The following is a 24,110-nucleotide window of genomic DNA, read 5'->3' on the forward strand; positions in this document are numbered from 1 at the left end:
TCCCCTGACTCTTGCTTTCTGATTAATGACCTGTCTTTTTTGGTGGTCCCAGCTCTGCATTCACAAGGGAGGGACAGCAGACCTCTGATGTTTTATTGATAGGCACATAGATGAGTGCTATTTTTTAGTATTTCTATGTTCTGCCTTTATATTTCTTTTCAGGAAAAAGAATCTATTCTAAAGGTAACAAAAACCTTAAGTCTAGTGGTCTTAACATTATGACAAGTAAGCGCTCATCTCTGATGCCTACGATGGTTGGGGCACCCAGCACTGGAAAGAGCCAACCCCAACGCTGCCAAGAAAAGAAAAAGTATTTGCTTTATTGTTGAGAAACATTTTCTTAGATAACAGTTTTTGCTTCATTCTTACTGAGACAGCACCCCTGCTGACCTGCTCAGGAGTGCTCTGGGACCCCGTTGGCAGGCTCGGAGCAGGAGGGGTCTTTGGCATGTTCTTCCCATAGCTTCATAACTTATACCTTGTACAAAAAATGTAGATTGACAGAAAAATATGCATATAAATTACTTATTAATCCCAAAATGTAAACAACATAGCAAAAACTTTATCAAATGCATTCTTACCCAAACTGGATAGATCTGTTGTATGTAATCTCTATGTCCAACTGCAGCCTTTAATAAATTGGTGTTTTGATGTTAAAAAGGTTTATAAAAAGGCCCTCTTGTAATATCGATGTTGCTAGACTCTGACCGCCACTGCTCTGAAAACTGCAATGACTATGCACTTACCACACACACTTCACCAGTCTTACAAAAGCAGTTAAGGAAAAAGTCACATTGCAATCATGATAAAAGCAACATTCAAAACTTCATGTTATCAAGAGTCAAGCAGAGGCCTAATGTCCCTCTATACACACACATCTAGAACAAGAACTTCATGCACATCCACGCAGAAGTGTTGGTCACAACATGTTAGGTGTTTGCTTCGCCTAGGGGGCGACACGGGCATTTGGAAGCAGTGTCATTACTGGAGAGATGGACAGTATCTTGGGTCTGGAAAGGTCCCTGCCCTGCAGGGAGACTGCAGAGCTCTTCCTGGAGACACTTGGGCACAGGTCTTGCTTTTGCAACTTGCTCTCTATGAGATCTTGCAGCTGTTTCTGGTGCAGGTTCCGGGTGGGCTCTGGAGTGGGCAGGCCCTGGCTTTGTGGAAATTGTTTCTCTTGTGGCCGGAGCTGGCAGCAAGGGAGTAGGACCGGCCGTGCATCATCCTGGTGTTCAGGCCGTTGGCCATGGAAAATGACTTGAGGTGGCTCCTCAGGGCTACCGGGAGCGGGAGCTTGTCTACCAGGTGCACAGGTGTGCAGGACACCACGGCTCGGCAGCAGAGGTCTTGCAGGCTCAGGACTTGAGGAAGAAAAGAAAAATCTGCTTGGTCTATGCTGTTGCTGCCTGGGGCTGGCCACAAGGGGGCGACCCCACACACTACCTCCCGCTACCGCCTCTGCAGATGTTTTCCTCATGAGTTTTCTTCCAAGATTAGAATCATTAGTTCTCTCAAATGAAAAACACTTAATCTTTAAGAGTGGACACAGTGGCCTGACACAGAGGGGACTGGGAAGGCGGGGTTTGGCAGGAGGCCGCAGTACCACATGTGGCTGACTGGGCAGAATGGTGCTTGGAGTGGCTCTTCTAGCCTACCTTTGCTTGGTCTCCAGAGCCGGTCCATCCCATGCCGCAGCAGCACAGTCCTGGCTAGCTCCGTGAAGGACTCCGTGATGTTGAAGTTGCACAGAGGGCTGACCTCAAAGAAGGTCACCCCGAGGCGTTCTGCATAGGCCTGGGCCTGCTCTGTGGGCACTTGGCGCTTGAACGCCAGGTGCAGCCGATTCCCCACCAGGATTTTAGGGATGCCGGGGGCATGCTGAGGGTGAGAAAGGCAAGAAAAATGGGTATGTGGGTGATTTTTTTCTCATCATTGGCACCCTGAGTACTGAATGGTGGATTCGCACAAGTCCTTATCTACCTGAGACCTCAAATTGGGAACTTATTTGGGAATAAGGCCTTTGTAGATTAAATTGTTTAAGATGAGGCTTACCGAATTAGGGTGGACCTCACTCAACACCTGGCATCCTCATGAGAAGAGGTGAGGAGGGGCACAGGAGCACAAGGAGACACAGGTGACAAGACAAAGAGGCTGGAGTCACAGTCACAGACAGAGGACCCTGAGGAGCTCTGCAGCCAGGGGAAGTGTGAGGGAGGAAGTCCTGCAGCCGGGGGAAGTGTGAGGGAGGAAGTCCTCCAGCCGGGGGAAGTGTGAGGGAGGAAGTCCAGCCAGGGGAAGTGTGAGGGAGGAAGTCCTGCAGCCGGGGGGAAGTGTGAGGGAGGAAGTCCTCCAGCCGGGGGAAGTGTGAGGGGAGGAAGTCCTCCAGCCGGGGGAAGTGTGAGGGAGGAAGTCCTCCAGCCGGGGGAAGTGTGAGGGAGGAAGTCCAGCCCAGGGGAAGTGTGAGGGAGGAAGTCCTGCAGCCGGGGGAAGTGTGAGGGAGGAAGTCCTCCAGCCAGGGGAAGTGTGAGGGAGGAAGTCCTCCAGCCGGGGGAAGTGTGAGGGAGGAAGTCCCTGCAGCCGGGGGGAAGGTGTGAGGGAAGAAGTCCTCCAGCCGGGGGAAGTGTGAGGGAGGAAGTCCTCCAGCCGGGGGAAGTGTGAGGGAGGAAGTCCTCCAGCCGGGGGAAGTGTGAGGGAGGAAGTCCTCCAGCCCGGGGGAAGTGTGAGGGAGGAAGTCCTCCAGCCGGGGGGGAAATGTGAGGGAGGAAGTCCTCCAGCCGGGGGAAGTGTGAGGGAGGAAGTCCTGCAGCCAGGGGAAGTGTGAGAGGATGGAGGTCCTCAAAGCTGAGGGTGAGGTCCTCGCCTGAAGTTTCTGGAGAAAACAGTGCCCCATCAGTGCCTTTATTTTCTCCAAAACCATGAGGAAATACATGTGGTATAAGACACCCTATGGTCTAGAGGTTTAGTCTGTGGCCCAACTGTGGAGTCACAGGACTCCAACCAGCAGGTAAGGTGCTGACCACTTGAGTCCACATGAGTTGGGCAGGTCAGGGCACCAGCAAGCAATAGGCCCATCGCTGCCCCCTTACCAGACCCCGGCCTGGGTACTTCATCCCTGCTGGGGCCTGAATTCCTAAACTCTGAGGTGCTCTGAAGTGTGTTCACCCCTGGACCTTTCCAGGGCAGAGGTAGAGGTCCTCCCTTCTGCTGACACACCAGCACATAGCCCGGGCCACAGGAGCCCACAACCCTGGGGACCTAGTCCTGGTTCCGGGCCCAATGTCTTCCAAAGCCCACAGGAACATGGACAGGTGAACACTGTATCATACTTCTTCAATCTCTTTAATCCACCGATTGATGCCCTCGAAGGACCAGCGGTTGGCGATGTCATAGACCAGGATCACGCCCTGAGGGGAGATGGGTGGGGGGGCAGGACTTAGCACTCAGCACACACCCTGAGGGAGACTGGGGGGGGCAGCACTTAGTACACAGCACACACACCAGCCCAGTCCAGGGCTGCACAGGCAGAGTGTGCTCACGGTTATGCGGCCACTTCACCAAAGGCACTGGACTCACCAACCATTTTTCTTAACAGAGTATATAAATTTGAGTTCTCTACCACATGTAGCAGTCGTGGTATCACTTCTAATGATGTTTTGTGTTTCGTAAGCTCACTGGTAAACTCAAATATGTGGGCGAGTTGGAGGATACAATGCACAGCCGTGAGTTACTCCAAGGACACAAGGTGTGGGAACACTGCAGGGGGCACACTGTAGAAACCACTTGAGCTCACAGAGCAAGGCTTCCCCACCCTGTTGGAGTTGGTGCAAACATGCTTACACACACAGGCAGCTCACATGCAGACATGCACATGCATGCACACCACACTCATTCATGCACAAACATGTATATGCACACATACAGCTTTAGCCACCACACTCATGTTTAGGCTTGCATCAATTTATATAGAAGCTTAATTGCCTTATATCCTCCAATCATCCATTAAAGACCACGATGAGGTAAGCATTGTGATATAATTATTCACACTAGTTTGATCTCTGGGCTCAGGGAATGCTGTATTACCTGTGCTCCCCTTGAGTAGGAGCGAAATATAGTACAAAACCGTCCCTGCCCCGATGTATCCCTGGAAAAGACGTTGGAGATTGTTAAGAGGAAATTGGTTTTTCCCTGACATTACATTCTTCAAGACAGACTTTACAGCATCATTTTGGTGGCCATCAAGAGGCAGGTCCGAGGCCCCACAGAAACCACCCTGTGCTTCCTGGAGCTACGGGGACATTGGGGTGCCCTCTAGGCTAATAAAAACTACCAAAAGCCAGTTATGGAGCCGTGGCTCAAGTAGGAGAATACTAGCTTTGAGGGAAAAAGCTCAAGGACAGTGCCCAGGCTCTGAGTTCCAGCCCCAGGTCTAGCACACAAAAAAAGTCAAACTAGAAAATACAATTGTGGGTTTTTAACATAAATCTCAGATGTTAAATAAATCTAATGCAGTTTTGAATGTGTGTGTGTGTGCGCGCGCGCACACGTGCTGGTCCTGGGGCTGGAACTCAGAACCTGGGCACCGTCCTTGAGCTTTTTCACTCAATGCTCTACTACTTGAGCCACAGCTCCATGTCTGGCTTTTGGTGGTTAATTGGAGATAAGAGTCTCATGAACTTCCCTGCTCTGGCTGGCTTTGAATTGTGATCCTCGGATCTCAGTCTCCTGAGTAGCTAGGGTGATAGGCATTAGCTGCTGGTACCCAGTGGTTTAAATCTTTTTAAAGTTGGAAATAAAGTTTTATGGTAAGGAGCTTGAGAGCACACAGGAGAAATGGGCCAATTATTGGGCAGAACTTTGATTTCCAGTTACATATACTCAGATCACACACACCAGCCCTTCAGATAGGCTCCTAGGTGGAAAAATATAGGAAGCTGATTGGGCTTTTGCTCTGCAGGGGACAGCACATACCAGGCTGCTGCTGGGACTTGGGAGCCGGCTGGAAAAAAAGAAGGATTCTCCTTCCAGAGGCAGATTGCAGCCCTGTGGGGACCTGGGACACTGCTGTGTCCAGCAGTGTGTGCTCCTGTGGGGTGCTTGGACAGAGGATACTGCTTCCCAGAATCGTCTTTCTTTTTTTCTAAGGGTTTTGTTGTTATTGTTGCTTTGGGGGTTTTGTTTTGTTATTTGCTAGGCAGGTGGCTCTACTACTGAGTCATGCCCCTAGCCCTTTCATTTTTAGTTATTTTTTCACACAGGGCCTCTCACTTTTCCTCAGCCAGCTTTCGCCTACTTTTACCTCTTGAGTAGGTGGGATTACAAGCATTTGCCACCATGTCTGGCCTTCCTTGACTCTTTTCTAAAGCAGCATAGAGAGACAGCTGCACATGCAGTTAACATACCCAGTTCAGTTGTAATTCTTGGGGAACAAGAATCCCCAAGCACGCACACAAGGTGTAGTTCAGGTGGTTTTGTTATGTCACCTGTGGTTAGTGACCACCCTACCATCCTGTAGGAGAGCCTAGGGCTCAAGCGAAGGTACTAGAGTACCTAGGTACTAGAGTACTGGAGGTACTAGTCGTTGCCAAAGATGTAGGCAGGAAGTCTCTCTCATCCTCTGAAAAGCCAATCAAAGATTCAAGGACTGGCCTCAATAGAACCTCCCTCAGAATCTTCCCCTGATATAAAGTGGTAGGAAGTCTGCAGGCAAGGAGACATCAGAACAAACAAGACAGACCTGGGTTCACATGGAGGACCCAGCAGGTGCTGTCAAACATGGTAGGCCCCACAGTGAGGCCGACAGACGGGACAATTCACCGGCCTCCTGTGTCGCCTATAGAAAAACCTGTGAAAACCAGGGCGGAGGTGAGAGGAATGAGGCAGGCAGAGAACCCAACCCTGGGCTTCAAAGGCCATGTCCGGAGATCTAGAGTGCGTCAGTGTGGACCCAGCCAGCCGCTGGCACCACATGAGAGGTCTTGAAGGGATTTGGAGTAGACAGGCCTCTGGAGTCAAGGCAAGATGGGTACATGGAGACTGGGGACCACGTGGATCTAAGATGGGCAGGAGAAGCATGTATGTAGTGCTTGTGCTGGGTCACTTTGAATGTGAGCATCTGGAGGACCTAGGGGTGCTTAACTAAGGCAGACAGCCTGACAGATGGACAGTCAGGAGACCAGCTCTACAGAGAAGTCAGGTAGAGGTCCATACCATTGTGGCAGCCGCAGAAACAATCTCTGAGGTCTCGGACACAGCAAAGGGGACTGATGCAGGGAGAGTGAGCCTGTCCCTCGGGCTCAGACTCTGGACGGGGATTGGGGATAACTGTTCTCAGGTGGTTTAGCTGTACTCAGAAGACAGGTTGCAGGGCATGCAGTGGGAGCAGGTCCCCAGAGTGGAGGAGCTGCGGGTCCAGACTGGTCCCAGTCCTCTTCTGAGCGCGGAGGTGCTCTAGCACCCCACTGGATACTCAGAGCTTGGTGTAGGGATCTGGAACCTGGGCTACCTCAGTCATGCCACTTCAGTCCCCTACAGTACCGCGAGAGCAGAAGCAGGAAGCAGGCACAGATGACATGTCTTCTACCTATAAGATTCCTTCCCTGGATAGGCCTCTTCCCTGGGCTCCCCTTCCCTGCATGATGGGGTGACGGACTTCATGGGTCCAGACAACAAAGTGAGCACTGTCCTTCAGGAATCCAAAACCCCAAGCTGACAGTGGGGGTGGGGGGGGGGCAGGGTACAGCCCAGTACATCCCGGCTGAGGTAGCCCCAACTCACCAGAGCTGCAGTTTCACCCGCCGGCCGTCCAGTAGGATGGTGGTCGTCTTGTGGTCAATCCCTGTGAAAGGGTTGGGGTGACTTAGGGGTGAGCTGGCTGCAAAAGATCTCCCCAAAGTCGTCATCTAGAAAAGAGCACTAGAGCTCCAAAAGTTCTCCCCAAAGTCATCATCTAGAAAAGAGCAGTGGAGCATGGAGATTTCCCCAAAGTCGTCATCTAGAAAAGAGCACCAGAGCTGCAAAAGATCACCCAAAGTCATCAACAAGAATAGATTACAGGGGCTGGGGATATAGCCTAGTGGCAAGAGTGCCTGCCTCGGATACACGAGGCCCTAGGTTCGATTCCCCAGCACCACATATACAGAAAACGGCCAGAAGCGGCGCTGTGGCTCAAGTGGCAGAGTGCTAGCCTTGAGCGGAGGAAGCCAGGGACAGTGCTTAGGCCCTGAGTCCAAGGCCCAGGACTGGCCAAAAAAAAAAAAAAAAAAAAAAAAAGAATAGATTACAAAGATCTCCCCAAAGTCGTCATCTAGAAAAGCGCACTAAACCATGAAGATCTCCCTAAAGTCATCTAGAAAAGAACACTGGAGCATGAAGATTTCCCCAAAGTCCTCATCCAGAAACTGGCACTAGAGCATGAAGATTTCCCCAAAGTCGTCATCTAGAAAAGAGCACTAAACCATGAAGATCTCCCTAAAGTCATCTAGAAAAGAGCACTAGAGCATGAAGATTTCCCCAAAGTCGTCATCTAGAAAAGAGCACTGGAGCTCCAAAAGTTCTCCCCAAAGTCGTCATCTAGAAAAGAGCACTGAAGCATGGAGATTTCCCCAAAGTCCTCATCCAGAAACTGGCACTAGAGCATGAAGATTTCCCCAAAGTCGTCATCTAGAAAAGAGCACTGGAGCATGAAGCTCACCTTAGGAAGAACAGGCTCCTCACTGTGCAGACCCCTGGTTCCTGGATCTGCCGAGGGCCGAGTGAGAGCCCTTGCCTTCAGTCACCATCCCTTCACTCGGCATCAGCCCAGCACCCAGATGCTCCCTACTAAGCCTTCCAGGACTTAGGCCCCTCCAGCTGCTACCCCAAGGGTGAGCCACAGCTGTAGGTCTGGGCTTTCCCTGTGGCGTGGACTAGGTAGGCCCGTGCACTCCCAGTGAGTCCTCAAAGAGCTCGTGTATAACATGGTGGTAGGCGAGAGAGTGGAGGCCAGCTGGGCCCTGCCCTCCTTCCCACTCCACCCCTGCCATTGCCTGACACACCCCCTGAGCTCTGCTCAGCTCTGTTTCCAGGGGAACAGGAGTGGTGGTGAAATGGCCTGGCAACAAGGGGCATTCCCCCAAGTATCATGCTGAGAAAATGAAGTAGAAACAAACAGGAAGTAGGATCAGACAAAAGGCAAGACAGCAGCTCTGCCAGTGGGTGTGGGTGTGCACGCATGCATGTGCACACACACACACATGCGCACACAGAAGGGGAGAGGGGGAAGGACAGACTTTGGGGAGTAGCCTCCTGGCTGCCACTAGTCACCTCTGGGTTGTATATTATAGTTGTGTTTAACTTCTCTCTCTCTCTCTCTCTCTCTCCTGGGCACTGTCCCTGAGCTTTTTTTCTCTCTTTTGATGCAGTAAATGTGTGCATCAGTGTGTGTGTGTGTATGTGCATGTGCACACACATGATGCTGAGAACAAAACCCCCGGGGACCTCACACATGCTAAACAAGTGTTCTATGCTGAGCCACACTCCAGGCCCCAACCAATATTTTGTAAAAGGAGAAACTGCCTTTATGACCCCACCAAATACTGCTGTCTTCTGATTCTTTGAGAAACCATGTGTTTGGGGGCTGGGAATATGGCCTAGTGGCAAGAGCGTTTGCCTCCTATACATGAAGCCCAGGGTTCGATTCCTCAGCCCCACATATGTAGAAAACGGCCAGAAGTGGCGCTGTGGCTCAAGTGGCAGAGTGCTGGCCTAGAGCAAAAAGAAGCCAGGGACAGTGCTCAGGCCCTGAGTTCAAGCCCCAGGACTGGCAAAAGGAAAAAAAAAGAAACCATGTGTTTTCTCAGGACCCCTGTGAGACCACTGGGCCAATGGGGGAGAAGATGTCCTCAAAGGAGGCCCCAGAGAAGAGGGGCTGAGACACCAGAAAGGTACGCACCTCTCACAGAGTTTACAACCAGTGTGCAAACTGCTCAGTGGCCAGGTCACAGGCTTTGTTTGCAGAACTCAGTTGGGAAAGACAGCTGAATCTAGAGGTGACAGCTTTTTTAACATCCCAGAATGTGGCTGAGTAAAGTTTAATCAAAAGTCATAATTCCAGGGCTGGGGATATGGCCTAGTGGCAAGAGAGCCTGCCTCGGATACACGAGGCCCTAGGTTCGATTCCCCAGCACCACATATACAGAAAACAGCCAGAAGCGGTGCTGTGGCTCAAGTGGCAGAGTGCTAGCCTTGAGCGGGAAGAAGCCAGGGACAGTGCTCAGGCCCTGAGTCCAAGGCCCAGGACTGGCAAAAAAAAAAAAAAAAAAAAGTCATAATTCCAGGCGAGCATAGTAATCCATACCTGTAATCTAACTATGTGAGGGTAGAGATTGAAGTAATCATGGTGAGAAGCCAGCCAGGCAAAAAGTAAAGGAGAAGCCGGGCCCTGGTGGCTCACGCCTGCAATCCTAGCCACTCAGGAGGCTGAGATCTGAGGGTCATGGTTTGAAGCCAGCTTGCGTAGGAAAGTCCATGAGTTTCTTATCTCGAGTTAATCACCAAAAAAACCCAGAAGTGGCACTGTGGCTCAAGTGGTAGAATACCAGCCTTGAGCAAAAGAGATCAGAGACAGCACCCAGGCCCTGAGTTTAAGCTGCAGGATGGGCAAAACAACAAAACAAAAAAGTACGTTTTTACCATGTCAGAAAGAGTGAGGCCCTTTTTCACTCAGTGTGGACATGCCCCCTCACCTCCTTGCTACTCTGCCCAAGCAAGAAGGGAAAAAAAAAAAAAAACTACAAAAGAAAAGGCTTCTTTGAAACCAGGAAATTCATGTTCACTACTTCACAGAACCACAGAGAGCACTGGTATATTCCATCTACTTCCTACAGAGAATCATAGAGAGCCACTGGGATATTTCATACTTCCCACAGAGGACCACAGAGATCCACTGGGATACTCCAGATACTTCCTACAGAGAGCCACTAGGATATTCCAGACAGTTCCTAGGGAGCCACTGGAATGATTCCATGTACTTGCCACAGAGATCCACAGGGAATACTGAGACATTCCAGATACTCCCCATGGAGAGCCATGGAGACCTCCTGAGATATTCCAGATTCCCCACTGCACACCCACCTTTGCAGGTAGGTGCTGCCCACCTTTGCCCCACATAATAATGCTCAGTATTATTTGTGTGAAATTGATACAGCTGTAGTTCTGAAATAGACTTTCTTTTAATTTTTAGTAATGTTCTTCAGTTTTTCAAGGGAACAAAATCCCTATAATTATAAGGTATAAGTGGACACATGCACATAAGTGTGGCTGTGTCTGTGTTTTAATTTAAATATCCTGTAAGTCAATGGAGGATACTGAATAGGTATTTATGTAAATTATTAGAAATAAGATACATACACCAAGGCTGGGTATGGTGCTTTACACCTGTAATACCAGCTAGGGAGGCAGTGATCAGGAAGACCACAGTTTGAGGACAGCCTAAGCAAAATGTTAGTGAGACACCCCATCTCAATAAATAAGCTGGGCATGGTGGTTCATGCCTGTAGTCTCAGGTGCATGGGAGATGTTAAGTAGGAGGACTGTGGCCCAAGGATGGCCTGGGCAAAAAACAGTAGACTAGATCTAAACAACAACAAAACACCCCAAACAAAAAGACCTGGCTCAAGTGGTAGAACAACTATGAGAGGTCCCGAGTCCAAACTCTGCAACATAAAAAAAATAATTTAAGTAATATGTTCTAATAAAATGTTAAAAGTGGGGCTGGGGATATGGCCTAGTGGTAGAGAGCTTACCTCGTATACATGAGGCCCTGGGTTCGATTCCCCAGCACCACATATACAGAAAACGGCCAGAAGTGGCGCTGTGGCTCAAGTGGCAAAAAGGAAGCCAGGGACAGTGCTCAGGCCCTGAGTCCAAGGCCCAGGACTGGCCAAAAAAAAAATTGTTAAAAGTAATTATGAGGGCTGGAAATGTGGCTTAGTGGTAGAGTGCTTGCCTAGCATGCACAAAGCCCTGTGTTTGGTTCCTGAGCACTACATAACAGAAAAAGCCAGAAGTGGCACTGTGGCTCAAGAGATAGAGGGCTAGCCTTGAGCACAGGAAGCTCAGGGACAGTGCTCAGGCCCTGAGTTCAAGCCCCAGGTCTGGCACACACACAAAAAGTAATTATGAAAGTGCCTCTACATGTATTTTCCTTTCCCTTTTTTTTGTGTGTGCTTGGTTGTGGGCTTTTTGTGCTTGGTTGTGGGCTTAATCTCCCAGCCTGGGAGCTGTCCCTGAGCTCTTCAGCTTTTGAACCACAGTGCCAATTCCGGTTTTCTGGTGGTTAATTAGAGATAAGAGTCTCATAGACTTTCCTGCCCGGGCTGGCTTTGAACCACAATCCTCAGATCTCAGGCTCTTGAGTAGCTAGGATTACAGGTGTGAGCCACCGGTTTACAGCTTTTCCTTTCCTTCATGGTAATTTAGACATGATATCTGAGGGCCTCAGTGGTAGAGTGGCTGCCTAGCAAGTACAAGGAAGGCCTTGAGTTTAAACCCATAGTTTTAAATATATATCAGATAAAACACATGGAATAAAGTGGCAAACCAGACCAGGGTGAGGACACGGTGCAGACACAGCATGGATAGCTGGAGAGGGAGACCAGTCACCACGGGGCCTGGGACGGCTCAGAAAGCACTGTCATCTGCAGAGGGAGGATGAGGCATGTGGCCTGCAGAGGGCCCTGCCCACAGCGGCCATTGGAGCAAGGGACCTCGGTGCCGAAGCTGCAAGAAGACAAGGCCCTGAGCTCCCACTTCCTCCTAGGTGGGAGAGGGAAAGTTTGTCTCAGAGGTGTCACTGTCTATACCAAGTTGAATAGTGCCCCCTCACACTCAAGTCCCCAGCTGACCTACTGCCCCTCACACTCAAGTCCACAGCTGACCTACTGCCCCTCACACTCAAGTCCACAGCTGACCTACTGCCCCTCACACTCAAGTCCACAGCTGACCTACTGCCCCTCACACTCAAGTCCACAGCTGACCTACTGCCCCTCACACTCAAGTCCCCAGATGACCTACTGCTCCTCACGCTCAAGTCCACAGCTGACCTACTGCCCCTCACACTCAAGTCCCCAGCTGACCTACTGCTCCTCACACTCAAGTCCCCAGCTGACCTACTGCCCCTCACACTCAAGTCCCCAGATGACCTACTGCCCCTCACACTCAAGTCCACAGCTGACCTACTGCCCCTCACACTCAAGTCCCCAGATGACCTACTGCTCCTCACGCTCAAGTCCACAGCTGACCTACTGCCCCTCACACTCAAGTCCCCAGCTGACCTACTGCCCCTCACACTCAAGTCCCCAGATGACCTACTGCCCCTCACACTCAAGTCCCCAGATGACCTACTGCCCCTCACACTCAAGTCCCCAGATGACCTACTGCCCCCTCACACTCAAGTCCACAGCTGACCTACTGCCCCTCACACTCAAGTCCACAGCTGACCTACTGCCCCTCACACTCATGTCCACAGCTGACCTACTGCCCCTCACACTCAAGTCCACAGCTGACCTACTGCCCCTCACACTCAAGTCCCCAGATGACCTACTGCCCCTCACACTCAAGTCCACAGCTGACCTACTGCCCCTCACACTCAAGTCCCCAGCTGACCTACTGCCCCTCGCCCCCTCACACTCAAGTCCCCAGCTGACCTTGTTTGGGAACAGACCCTATTTTTTCACGTCAGTAAGTGAAGACCGATTATGATAGGTCTGAATCCAGGTCCAAATCCTCATCAAGGATAGAGAGATTTGGAAATGCAGACGCCTAAGAAGGAAGGCCACGTGACAGCACAGGCGGACTCAGCGGTGCTTCCCTGCGGCCAGGGACAAGGAATTACACCCCACAGACAGGGCAGCAAGGAAGGCGCTCCCCCGGGGTATTGGAGGGAGTGTAGACAGATGACATGTCAATTTTGGACTCTGCCTCCAGCCCCAGGAGAGAATTGTGTCCGTTGTTCTGTCCCGGTCTGTGTCATTTGTCCCAGCAGCTTGGGAAGTGACCGTGCCCCAGGCAGCCGCCTTTCTGGAAGCTCCCGAATCACTCCCCTCCCACTTCCTATCTCCTGCCTCCTGGCCTACTCAAGGCTCTCCAGAGAAGGGGCACTGGAAAGCTTCCTACACGGTAGACCTCCACGAGTGCCAGCGCTGGCTTTGTGCCATCCCAGCCTGACTCTGATCAAAGGTACGTACCGGGCTGCAGTCACCTGCCCTCACGTGGCATAGCAACACCCTGGACTGGGACGGGCAGATCTGGTCTCCAGATGGATTTTACCAGCCTCAATGAGAGTTGTGGGTTCCTCATGTTAATTAATGTGTGTGTGACTATGTGGGTACTAGAGCTTGAACACCAGGCTTCATGTCCTTATTTCTTTTTTCTGGTTAATTGGAAAAAGTCTCTCAGATTTTCCTGGGCTGACTTCAAATTGTGATTCTTAGATTCCAGCCTTGCGAATAGTTAGAATTATAGGCATAAGCCACCAGTGCCTGGATTTTGCTTTTATTTATTTATGTATTTATGTATGTACTTATTTTTGCCAGACCTGGGGCTTGGATCCAGGACCTGGGTGCTGTCCCTGGCTTCTCTTTTGCTCAAGACTAGCATTCTACCTCTTGAGCCACAGCACCACTTCCAGCTTTTTCTGTTTATGTGGTGCTGAGGAATTGAGTCCTGAGCTTCGTGCTAGCACTTTACTGCTAAGCCACATTCCCAGTCCGCTTTTATTTTTAATCAGACAAAATGTCAGGCCTGTCATGAGTTACAATATAAATAACACATGAGTTCATTCAAATGTCATAATTATTAGCTGCAAGAGCTTGGAATTCACAAACCACACAAATTGTAACAGTTGAGACCCATTTTCACTGAGAAAAACCTGAGGCTCATGTGTGGTAGCCCAGATCATCTCCACCAAAGGCCATTTGGGACATTCTCTCCAAGACAGAACCATCAGTAGCCAGTGTCAGGTGGGCCCTGCGGTGTCCACAGTGCCCACAGATTCTGCCTGACTGCAAGGCTATGCGCTGACTACCTAGGCTTGACCTACGTACTTCAGGCTCCCAGCAGCTTTTTGTTGTTGTTGCTGCTGTTAGCTGTGGGACTTGAACTCAGGGCCTGAGTGCTGTCCCTGAGCTCATTTTGCTTAAGGCTAGTGCTTTGCTACCTTGAGCCACAGCTCCACTTCCAGTTTTCTGGTAGTTAATTGGAGATAAGTGTCTCACAGGGCTGGGAGTGTGGCTTAGTGGTAGAGTGCTTGTCTAGCATGCATGAAGCCCTGGGTTTGATTCCTCAGCACCACAGAAACAGAAAAAGCCACAAGTGGTATTGTGGCTCAAGTGGTAGAGTGCTAGCCTTGAACAGTCCCTAGGCTCCGAGTTCAAGTCCCAGGACTGGCAAAAGAAAAAAAGAGTCTCACGAACTTTACTGCCTAGGCTGACTGTGAACTACAGTTCTTAGATCTCAGCTTCCTAAGTAGCTAGGATGAAGGTGCGAACCACTGGCACCTGGCTTCTCCTGGCAGTTTTCATTGCACCCTGCTAGCAGCTCATCATTGAGGCCAGAACACAGTCACATGAAAGGTTACCTATTAACCAAGTATCCAAGTCTGATTGCTGGGTTCTCAGTAATCTCACAATAGGTTAAGAGTTTTGGACCACCTCTATGTTGATAGCTCATATGTGAAATCATAGCTACTTGGAAAGCCAAGAATGGAAAGACCAAGGCCCAAGGCCAGCCAAGGCAGAAAAGTTTTGAGATCCTTTTTCAATCAATATACTAGCTACAGTGACATGTGTTTGTCACCCTAAATTACATGGGAGGCTCAGATCAGGGAAATCACAGTTCCAAGCCAGACAGGGCAGAAAAGTCCTGGAGAGTCCATCTCAATGGAGAGACATGATGTGATGCTGTGCACCTGTGATCTTAGCAGCCACAGGCACACACCTGGACCGCATCCAGCACAACCATAGCACAAGAGACCCTCGGTGCCAGAGCCAGGAGTCCCTACAGAACACGCCACAGAGCTCCTTGCAATGGTGCGAAGCTCAGCAGCACAGACAGCAAACATCACCGTCCAGGCATGGTGAGCCAGAGCAGCCAACCAACTCTGGATGGGTGCTGGGCGCCGGTAGCTCCTACCTATAATGCTGGCTAATGCAGGAAGCTAAGATCGGAGGATCACAGTTCAAAGCCAGCCTGGGCAGGAAGTGTCTGAGAAACTCATTTTCAATTAACCACAAAAAGCCAGAAGTGGAGCTGTGGCTCAAGTGTTAGACAACTAGCCTGGAGTAAAAGAGCTCAGGGACAGCACCTAGGCCCTGAGTTCAGGCACCAGGACCCGCACAATAACAAAACAAACAAACAAGGGCTGGCCTCGCAGACCGCCTGAAGAGAAGGAGGCCAAGTCCTCGCTCTCCTAGAGACTGCTGAAGAGGCCTCTGGAGTGAGGCCACTGAGGTAAACTTGGGAAGAACAGAAAACAGGAAGAAGTTGTTATTCTGTCTCATGACCCTTTCTTTTTTTTTCTTTCAAATTTTTATTGTCAAAATGTGACACAGAGGGGTTATGAAAGGCAGTGAGTACATTTCTTGTTCTACTTGTTATCTCCTCCCTCATTTCTCCCCTCCCCCCTCCCCTTCCCTCTCCCCCCAGGAGTTGTGCAGTTGGTTTACACCAAATGGTTTCTAAGTGTTGCTTTTTGAATGGTTTGTCTTTTTGTTCTTTGTCTCTCGATTTTAGTATTCCCTCTCCCTTCCCCAGTTCTATTGCCCATATCGGACAATATCCAGGGTACTCGGATGTAGTACAGTGGTAGTAAGGGTACAGCCACAGGAAGGGACTACAAGAGAAACAAAATTAGACAAACCACTCAGTCAAACAAACTGACAAGGAAACAGAGAAAAAAAGTAGTACGAGTTCACATGGCATGTTGAGAATAATTACAACAGTGGTATACTTCTTGTTTCCACAACGTGGAGTTCATTTCACTTGGCATCTTCTTATGTGGTCATATCATGATCCTTTCTTTCTTTCTCCCTCCCTCCCTTCCTTCATTCCTTCTCCCTTCCCTCCCTCCCTGTCTCTCCTCTACCTCCCTCCCTCTCCTTCTCTCCTCCTCCTCCTCCTTCTACAGGGAATAGCTTCTAAGCAGTTCCCCATTACCATCAATTATGCAGGGAAATCGCATGCAGGACAACATGGGTAAGCCTTCTGGGAAAACCACCTTTAGGGTCAAGCTACCCACCCTGCCAGGGTAAGCATCATGACCACCTCCAAAAACTTTTATTTTGAGAGTGAAAAACTGAGGGAATGTAAGGGAAGGGGTGACACTGTCCAAAAATAAATGTACTCATTACCTGACTTATGTAACTGAACCCCACTGTACATCACATTACAATAATGAAGAAATTAAAGTAAAACTTTTATTTATATCTATGTCTTACAGGATCTAGGTCTCCAATTTTGTTTTTGAAGCATGAGCTCACTGTGTATCCCAGGCCAGCCTCAAACTCTCAATCCTCCCGCTCAGCCTCCCCAGTGCTGTTCCCATAGATCTCCATTACCTCCAGTATTTTCAGTCCAAGCCTCTGGAACATCTCTTCTCCCAGGGCTTTGCTGGTACACATGTCCTTTGCAGCTAATTAAGCTGAAGGCATCTCGGGGTTTCAAAACAAATTTTCAGCATTCAAAACAAACCTTAGCCTAGCTATGTGGGAGCTGAGGAATCATGGTTTGAGGCCAGACCAGTGGGCATAAAAATCTGCGAGACACCATTTCAATCAATGGCTGAGCACTGTGGTGTGCACCTACTATCCCCAGAGACACAGGGAAGCCCAAGGAGGAAGACAGCAGCCCAGGCATAAAGCGAGACCCTCCCGCAAAAATAATCAAGGCAAAAAGAAGCTGAACATGTGGCTCAGATGGTAGCACACGTTCCTTCCTAGCAGGCGCAAACTCCCAAGTTCAATCCCTAGACACACACACGCACACACACACGGCCCAAAGCCTGCAAAGAGCAGTTGATACAACCATTGTTCTGACTCCTGGAGCTGCTCCCTCGTCTTCCCCAGTCTTTGCCACCTACACTTCTTACGTCATTCCACTTCTTACCAGGTAGGCAGGAGCCTGTGGCAGACTTCAAGCCTCTGCCTGCTCCAGCCACGGTCAGGAGTGCCAGGCTGGTGGGAAGCCCAGTGGGCACAGAAGAGCAATGGTGGATTTCTGTATGGGAGAAACCTGGGCTGGGGCTGGGAACATGGCTTAATATGGCTTAGTGGTAGAGTGCTCGCCTTGTATACATGAAGCCCTGGGTTCAACTCCTCCATACCACATACACAGAAAAAGCTAGAGGTGGCACTGTGACTCAAGTGGTACAGTGCTAGCCTTGAGCAAAAAGAAGCCAGGACAGTGTTCGGGCCCTGAGGACTGGCAGAGAGAGAGAGAGAGAGAGAGAGAAAGAGAGAGAGAGAGAAGGATGGAGGGAGGGAGGAAGGGGGGCCTGGGCTGGTTCATGTTGAGCCCTTCAATTTCACCTTTGGGATGGAGTTAAAGGTCAGCACAGAAGAGAGTGTACCCCACAGAACACAGGAGGTGGGTCTGAATTAGGGGTTTTTTTGGTTTTTTTTACAAAGAAAATTAGATACAAATGCAGCTTTATTTTCAGATATAGGGAACATTTATGAACTATTTTTTTGACCCAGTGCACGGAGAACATTTACGGTGTACTCACAGTGGTGCATGGCAGTAAAGGCAGGAAGCCAGCCCTTTCTTGAAGAGTTGCACCATAAGGAAGTGGGCTGGAACAATGCCACTCCAAGTTCACACTGCAAAGAGATGACTTTATAAATCATGCTTTAAATCCTAAAGTGGTTACCCAGGGAAACTAGTGGGGTGGCTGTGTAAATCAGCAAATGCACCGCCTGAAGAACAGAAGGGGGAAGGGAATGTGTGCACACAGCTCCCACTGGAACAGATGCCAGAGGCAGAGAAAGGGGAGACGCTGGCAACTGGGTCACTTTGAGTGGAGAAGCCCTATAGTGGGGCCTCTTCAGCACTTCGTGTCTAAGACACCAGAGGGCTGCAGAGGATGGAGGGTTGTGCTCAAGCTGGCCACCGCCAGCCTCCCCTACCCACTTCCTGTCCCTTCCACGCAACACTGTGTGATCTTAAGGAAGTGCCTTCCCAGGGCTTGACAATACAACCTGTCTCATGAAATGATCATTGCATAGTCAATAAGTGGGAATTATTATTATCAGCTATCTGTAAAAGTAAGCAGAGGAAAAGAAATGTGGGATGTTCCTGCCGAAATAGAAGCTGGAGTCACAGAGGCAAAGAAATAGCCAGAGAAAATGGCAACTCTCAATCAGCAACAGATGTAGTACTGGCTGGCTATTTAATCTCTCTCTTTCTCTCCTCCCTCATTAAAGAAATGCACGGGGCTGGGAATATGGCCTAGTGGTAGAGTGCTTGCCTCCTATACATGAAGCCCTGGGTTCAATTCCTCAGCAACAGGCACTGTGGCTCAAGTGGTAGAGTGGTAGTCTTGAGCAAAAAGAAGCAAGGCCCTGTGCTCAGGCCCTGAGTCCCAAGCCCCAGCTCTGGAAAAAACAAGGAAGGAAGGAAGGAAGGGAGGAAGGGAGGAAGGGAGGAAGGGAGGAAGGGAGGAAGGGAGGAAGGGAGGAAGGGAGGAAGGGAGGGAGGAAGGGAGGAAGGGAGGAAGGGAGGGAGGAAGGGAGGAAGGGAGGGAGGAAGGGAGGAAGGGAGGGAGGAAGGGAGGAAGGGAGGAAGGGAGGAAGGGGAAGGGAAGGGAGAAAAAAAATGCACAAAATACAGAAAACTCAACCAGAGGAAGAAAGGTCACTCCCTAGTGTGGGAAGCATACCAGCTCAGGACAAGAGAAGAAACTAGTTATGCAATGTAGGTAGTCAGAAAGGTGGAGGCTAGGAGGTGGGTACCTGCCTGGGGAGAAGCAGAACATTCCAGAAGGATGGACCCAGGATATCTACTCACTAGGCAGAAGTGAAGATCCTGTGTGTAAGGTGTCACTGTGGGAATGGAAGACCCCTCCCCTGGGAAATGGCATCATAGTGAACATGCCCACAGCCAGGCTGCAAGTCAGAGTTCAGGATCTGAGACCCTTGCCCTTCAACAACAGACCAAAGAAAAGCAGTGTCTAAGAAAATGTGCAGATGGTGCTGCAATGTGCAGGATGGAGTAGGGTGAGATCCAGGACAATCCCCCAGCCAGAGAAGGGGCCTACCCTGGGAAGCACATGTGCAGGAGAGATGAACCACTGCTGTGAATTAATTCAATAGGTTTCTCCAAAGGCCCGTGTGTGAAGGTCCCCAACCTGAGGTGCTTGAAGGGGAGAGATAAATTCCAGCCCCTTCCCCCTCTTGTTTTTCAAGTCCTGCAGCAAGGTGAGTATCTATGCTCAGCTCTCTACTCAAGTCTAACCACAGGTCCAAAGAATTATGGAGTGATGGGCTGGGGATGTGGCTTAGTGGTAGAGTGCTGGCCTAGCATGCATGAAGCCCTGGGTTCCATTCCTCAGCACCACATAAACATAACAAGCTGGAAGTGATGATGTGGCTCAAGTGGTAGTGTGTTAGCCTTGAGCACAGAGAGGCTCAGGGACAGAGCCCAAGCTCTGAGTTCAAGCAACAGGACTGGCCAAAAAAAAAAAAAAATTATGGACTGAAACCTATGAGCCAAATAAGCCTTTTCTCCTTATAAGCTGATTATTTCTGATACGGGTTATAACATTGGAAAGCTGACTAACATACTGGCCAACAGGAGATGAGAGAAACCCAGAGGCACATATGCCTCCTGTACTGTGATGGAGGTATGAACAAGGCACAGGAGGATGGATGTCCAGTTGGAGAAGCGTGTGTACATCCCACCTCGTACCATATTCCAGCTGGAATCAGCCACAGCATCAAAGGAGAACAATGACTTTTTTTTCCAGTCTTGGGGCTTGAACTCAGGGCCTGGGCACTGTCCCTGAGCTTTGTGCTCAAGGCTAGCACTCTGTGTGTGTGGTACTGAGGAATCGATCCAGGGCTTCATGCATGCTAGGCAAGCACTCTACCTAACTAAGTCACATTCCCAGCCCAACAATGAATCTTTGTAGTTGTTGTTTTTTGTTTTGTTTATTTTGCCAGTCCTAGGGCTTGGACTCAGGGCCTGAGCACTGTCCCTGGCTTCTTTCTGCTCAAAGCTAGCACTTTACCACTTGAGCCACAGTGCCCACTCCTGGCTTTTTCTGTATATGACATACTGAGGAATTGAACCCAGTGCTTCATGCATGCTAGGTGAGCACTGTACCATTAAGTCACATTCCCAGCCCAACAATGAATCTTTGAATGGAAAATATCTTCACTTGTTACAAAGGACCTCAGCTTCTAACCATAAAACTCTAATAATTTGGATTATGCTAAAATTAAGAGGCTATGTGCTCATGGCTCAAGAATATACTCTTAGCTACTCTAGAGGCTTAGATCTGGATTGCAGTTTGAACCTAGCCCAGGAAGAAAAGTCCACAAGATTCTATTTCCAATTACCCAGCAGAAAAGCCAGACTCAAGGTGTAGCTTAAGTGGTAGAACACCGAACCCTAATCCTGACCATGGCAGAGCACCAGCTGTGAGCAAAAAATCTGAGTAAGAACACAAGGCCTGGTCCCAGAACACACACACACACACACACACACACACACACACACACACACACACACAGGACATTGCAAGGTAGTGTACATGGCTGGGAATATGGCCTAGTGGAAGCCCAGCACCACATATACAGAAAAGGCCAGAAGTGGCGCTGTGGCTCAAGAGGCAGAGTGCTAGCCTTGATCAAAAAGAACCCAGGGACAGTGCTCGGGCCCTGAGTTCAAGCCCCAGGACGAGCTTAAAAAAAAAAAAAGTAGTGTACAAGTGAGACTCAATATCTTAAGCAGGGACACAATTCTCTTACCTCACTTTTTAATGTTAGACTGCCAAGACTTTTTCACAGTGAAACATTTCTTTTCTTTTCTTTTTTTCTGGTCTTGGTTCTGGTTAGGACCTGTGTGCTGTCCCTGAGCTTTCATGCTCAAAGTTGGCACTCTACCACATGATCCACAGTTCCACTTCCAGATTGTTGGTGGTTAATTGGAGATAAGAGTCTCACGGACTTTACTGCCCTGGTTGGCTTCCGACTTCCATCCTCAGATCTCCTGAGTGGCTAGGATTACAGGTGTGAGCCACCAGGACCCAGCTTGGACCGTACACACTTCTATGCTGTGACTGGATCCAGCACACGTACACACACACACACACGCAGACGCACGTACACGTCCATGCACCCACCCAGCCTCGCGCACACATCGCCCACGGGACGAGGGAGCCGGCGCACGGGCACGCGGGCACACCTGCCCAGCCTCGCCCACACATCGCCCACGGGACGAGGGAGCCGGGCACGCGGGCACACCTGCCCAGCCTCGCGCACACATCGCCCACGGGACCAGGGAGCCGGCGCACGGGCGCACGGGCACGCGGGCACACCTGCCCAGCCTCGCGCACACTCGCTCACGGGACGAGGGAGCCGGCGCACGGGCACGCGGGCACACCTGCCCAGCCTCGCGCACACATCGCCCACGGGACGAGGGAGCCGGCGCACGGGCACGCGGGCACACCTGCCCAGCCTCGCGCACACTCGCTCACGGGACGAGGGAGCCGGCGCACGGGCACGCGGGCACACCTGCCCAGCCTCGCGCACACATCGCCCACGGGACGAGGGAGCCGGGCGCCTGAGGAGGCGAGGCCTCCCGGCTTCCTCTGCCCTCCCGCCCCGCCGCGCCGCCCACCGCGCCCCCCGCCCTCGCAGCGCCCCCGACCCCCGGGCCCCGGCCGCGCTGGCCGCCCGAGAGCTCACCCGCCGGGTGGCCGTACGGGGACTCGGCCGCGCCGTCCTGCAGGCTCGCCAGGATCTCGCCCTTGCCCACGTCGCTGTCGCCCACCAGCAGGAACTTGAGCAGGAAGTCGTAGGCCCGCACAGGGCTGCCCAGAGCGCTCATCGTGCCCGCCCGGCGTCGCCGCCCATGCCGGGCTCGCGGGCCGCGCGGTCGGGCGGCTGCGGGGCCCAGCGCTCCGCGTGCCCCCGCGTCCGCCACCGCCGGCGCCGGCGCCTGACAGCCCCGGAGAGCGCCGCCGGCCCGCCACGCCCTCCCCACGCCTTCCCACGCCCCTCGCGCCCTCCCCTCCTCACTACTGGTGGGTTGCAGTTGCCGGGGTGAACGCGAGCGTTCACTGGCTAAGACGAGTGCCCGTCGACCTCTCACCACGCCTCCGCGCCCGCCCCGCAGCCAATGGAGGCCAGGAGGGCGTGGCCGTGCGCAGGCGGAAGGCGGGGCCCTTCTCATTCAGCCAATGGGGAGGAGAGGCGGGAGCAGAGGGGGCGGGGCCGGGTGTTTTCACTCCCTCGTGCTCGGGGCTGCGCTGTGCCGCTGCTCCTGGGTGGACGTGGGGGAAGGTGGCGGGAACTGAACCTCTGGGTGCTGGGCCGGGGGCGCGGCGACGGCTGGTCCAGTCTGTAGACGCCAGTTCTGCAGGACCTCAGCAGGCTGCCAGCCCTCAGGGGTGTCGGGGAGTGTGAGGATGCGTGTGCCAGCGTATGCGGGCACGTGGACTTTTGTGCAGGCTCTCTGCGATGTCTGCAGCCGAGTGTGTGTGTGTTCAAGGGTGTGTCTATGGGTTGTCTACACGTATGTGCCTACACGTACGTGTGCGTAGGCATCTGTGTGCCTCTACATGCCCACGTCTGTGGCCTGGTGTGTAAGTACTTGTGTACATGCTTAGTTTGGGTTACCAGTTTGGTACGCCAAATCTATTGGTTAATGATCAGTTTATTTAGGTGCTGGCGAAGCAGCTATAAGAAAGATCAACCCGGCTATGTGGTACACACACACACTGTAATCCCGAACTGGGGAGGCTGATAGAGCTCAAAACAGGCCTGTGATACATGACACTCCACCACAAAGATCAGGAAGATGGAAGGGTGAATGATGGAGAGAGGCAGAATTTTGTACCTACCTCTACACTCCAAAAATCTGGAAACACTGGGATTATTTCTCTTCCTGTCCTGCTTCCTGGACTCAACATGCTAGCCAGCTGAATCCTTTGACACTAATTAAAGTAGAACATTTCCTGCTACTTGGCCCTTGTTCTGTGTCACCAGCCTTGGGTTCAGTAGGAATCAGAAAGGCCTCAGCAAACGCAAGGAATTATAGCCAACAACCTGGAGGTCAGCCTGCTTAGCCATTCCCAGTGTGGGCTATAGGACAATGCCAGACCACTTTCTAGAAAGAGAATGAGGAAACAGCAGACTACTTTTCTCCCCTCCCCACAGTCATCACCATCTAATGGAAGTCACCTCCAAGCTAGAAGATGGTTACTACTGCCTGAAAGGCAAGATAAAAATAAGATCATTTGCTGGGTGTTGGTGGCTCCTGCCTTACTCCTAGCTGCTCAAGAGGCTGAGATCTGAGGATCATGGTTTGAAGCCAGCCCTGGCAGCAAAGTCCACAAGACTCTCTTATTTCCCATTAACCATTAAAAAAAATCCTGTAGTGGAGCTGTGGTTCAAATAGTAGATCATTGGGGCTGGGGATATGGCCTAGTGGCAAGAGTGCTTGCTTCCTATACATGAGGCCCTGGGTTCAATTCCCCAGCACCACATATACAGAAAACAGCCAGAAGTGGCGCTGTGGCTCAAGTGGCAGAGTGCTAGCCTTGAGCAAAAAGAAGCCAGGGACAGTGCTCAGGCCCTGAGTCCAAGCCCCAGGACTGGCCAAAAAATAAATAAATAAAAAATAGTAGATCATTTACCTTGAGTAAAAAAGCTTAGGGACAGTACCCATGCCCTGAGTTCAAGCCCCAACACCTGCACACCACAAAAAATCATCTGTTGATATTCTTTTTTTTTTTTTTTTTTTTTTTTGCCAGTCCTGGGCCTTGGACTCAGGGCCTGAGCACTGTCCCTGGCTTCTTTTTGCTCAAGGCTAGCACTCTGCCACTTGAGTCACAGCGCCACTTCTGGCCA

At 51.0% G+C, this 24,110-nt stretch overlaps 1 protein-coding gene across 2 annotated transcripts; it reads right to left on the minus strand.

The window, feature by feature from the left end:
* Nucleotides 1–299: 299 nt before the first annotated feature.
* Rab40b (RAB40B, member RAS oncogene family) lies at nt 300–22,167 on the minus strand. 2 transcript variants are annotated; one of them, XM_048365521.1, is made up of 6 exons: nt 21,945–22,167; nt 6,778–6,838; nt 4,084–4,144; nt 3,330–3,407; nt 1,659–1,881; nt 300–1,364 (listed from the first exon to the last, which is right to left on the minus strand). In XM_048365521.1, the coding sequence occupies exons 1-6, from the start codon at nt 22,084–22,086 to the stop codon at nt 1,096–1,098; spliced, it is 834 nt and encodes a 277-aa protein (XP_048221478.1). In that variant the 5' UTR covers nt 22,087–22,167; the 3' UTR covers nt 300–1,095. The 2 variants fall into 2 exon arrangements, with proteins under 2 accessions (XP_048221478.1, XP_048221479.1); XM_048365522.1 differs by lacking the exon at nt 3,330–3,407.
* Between the last annotated feature and the right edge of the window lie 1,943 nt (nt 22,168–24,110).

The sequence above is a fragment of the Perognathus longimembris genome, chromosome 17 (assembly GCF_023159225.1).
Source record: "Perognathus longimembris pacificus isolate PPM17 chromosome 17, ASM2315922v1, whole genome shotgun sequence".
Taxonomy (NCBI): domain Eukaryota; kingdom Metazoa; phylum Chordata; class Mammalia; order Rodentia; family Heteromyidae; genus Perognathus; species Perognathus longimembris.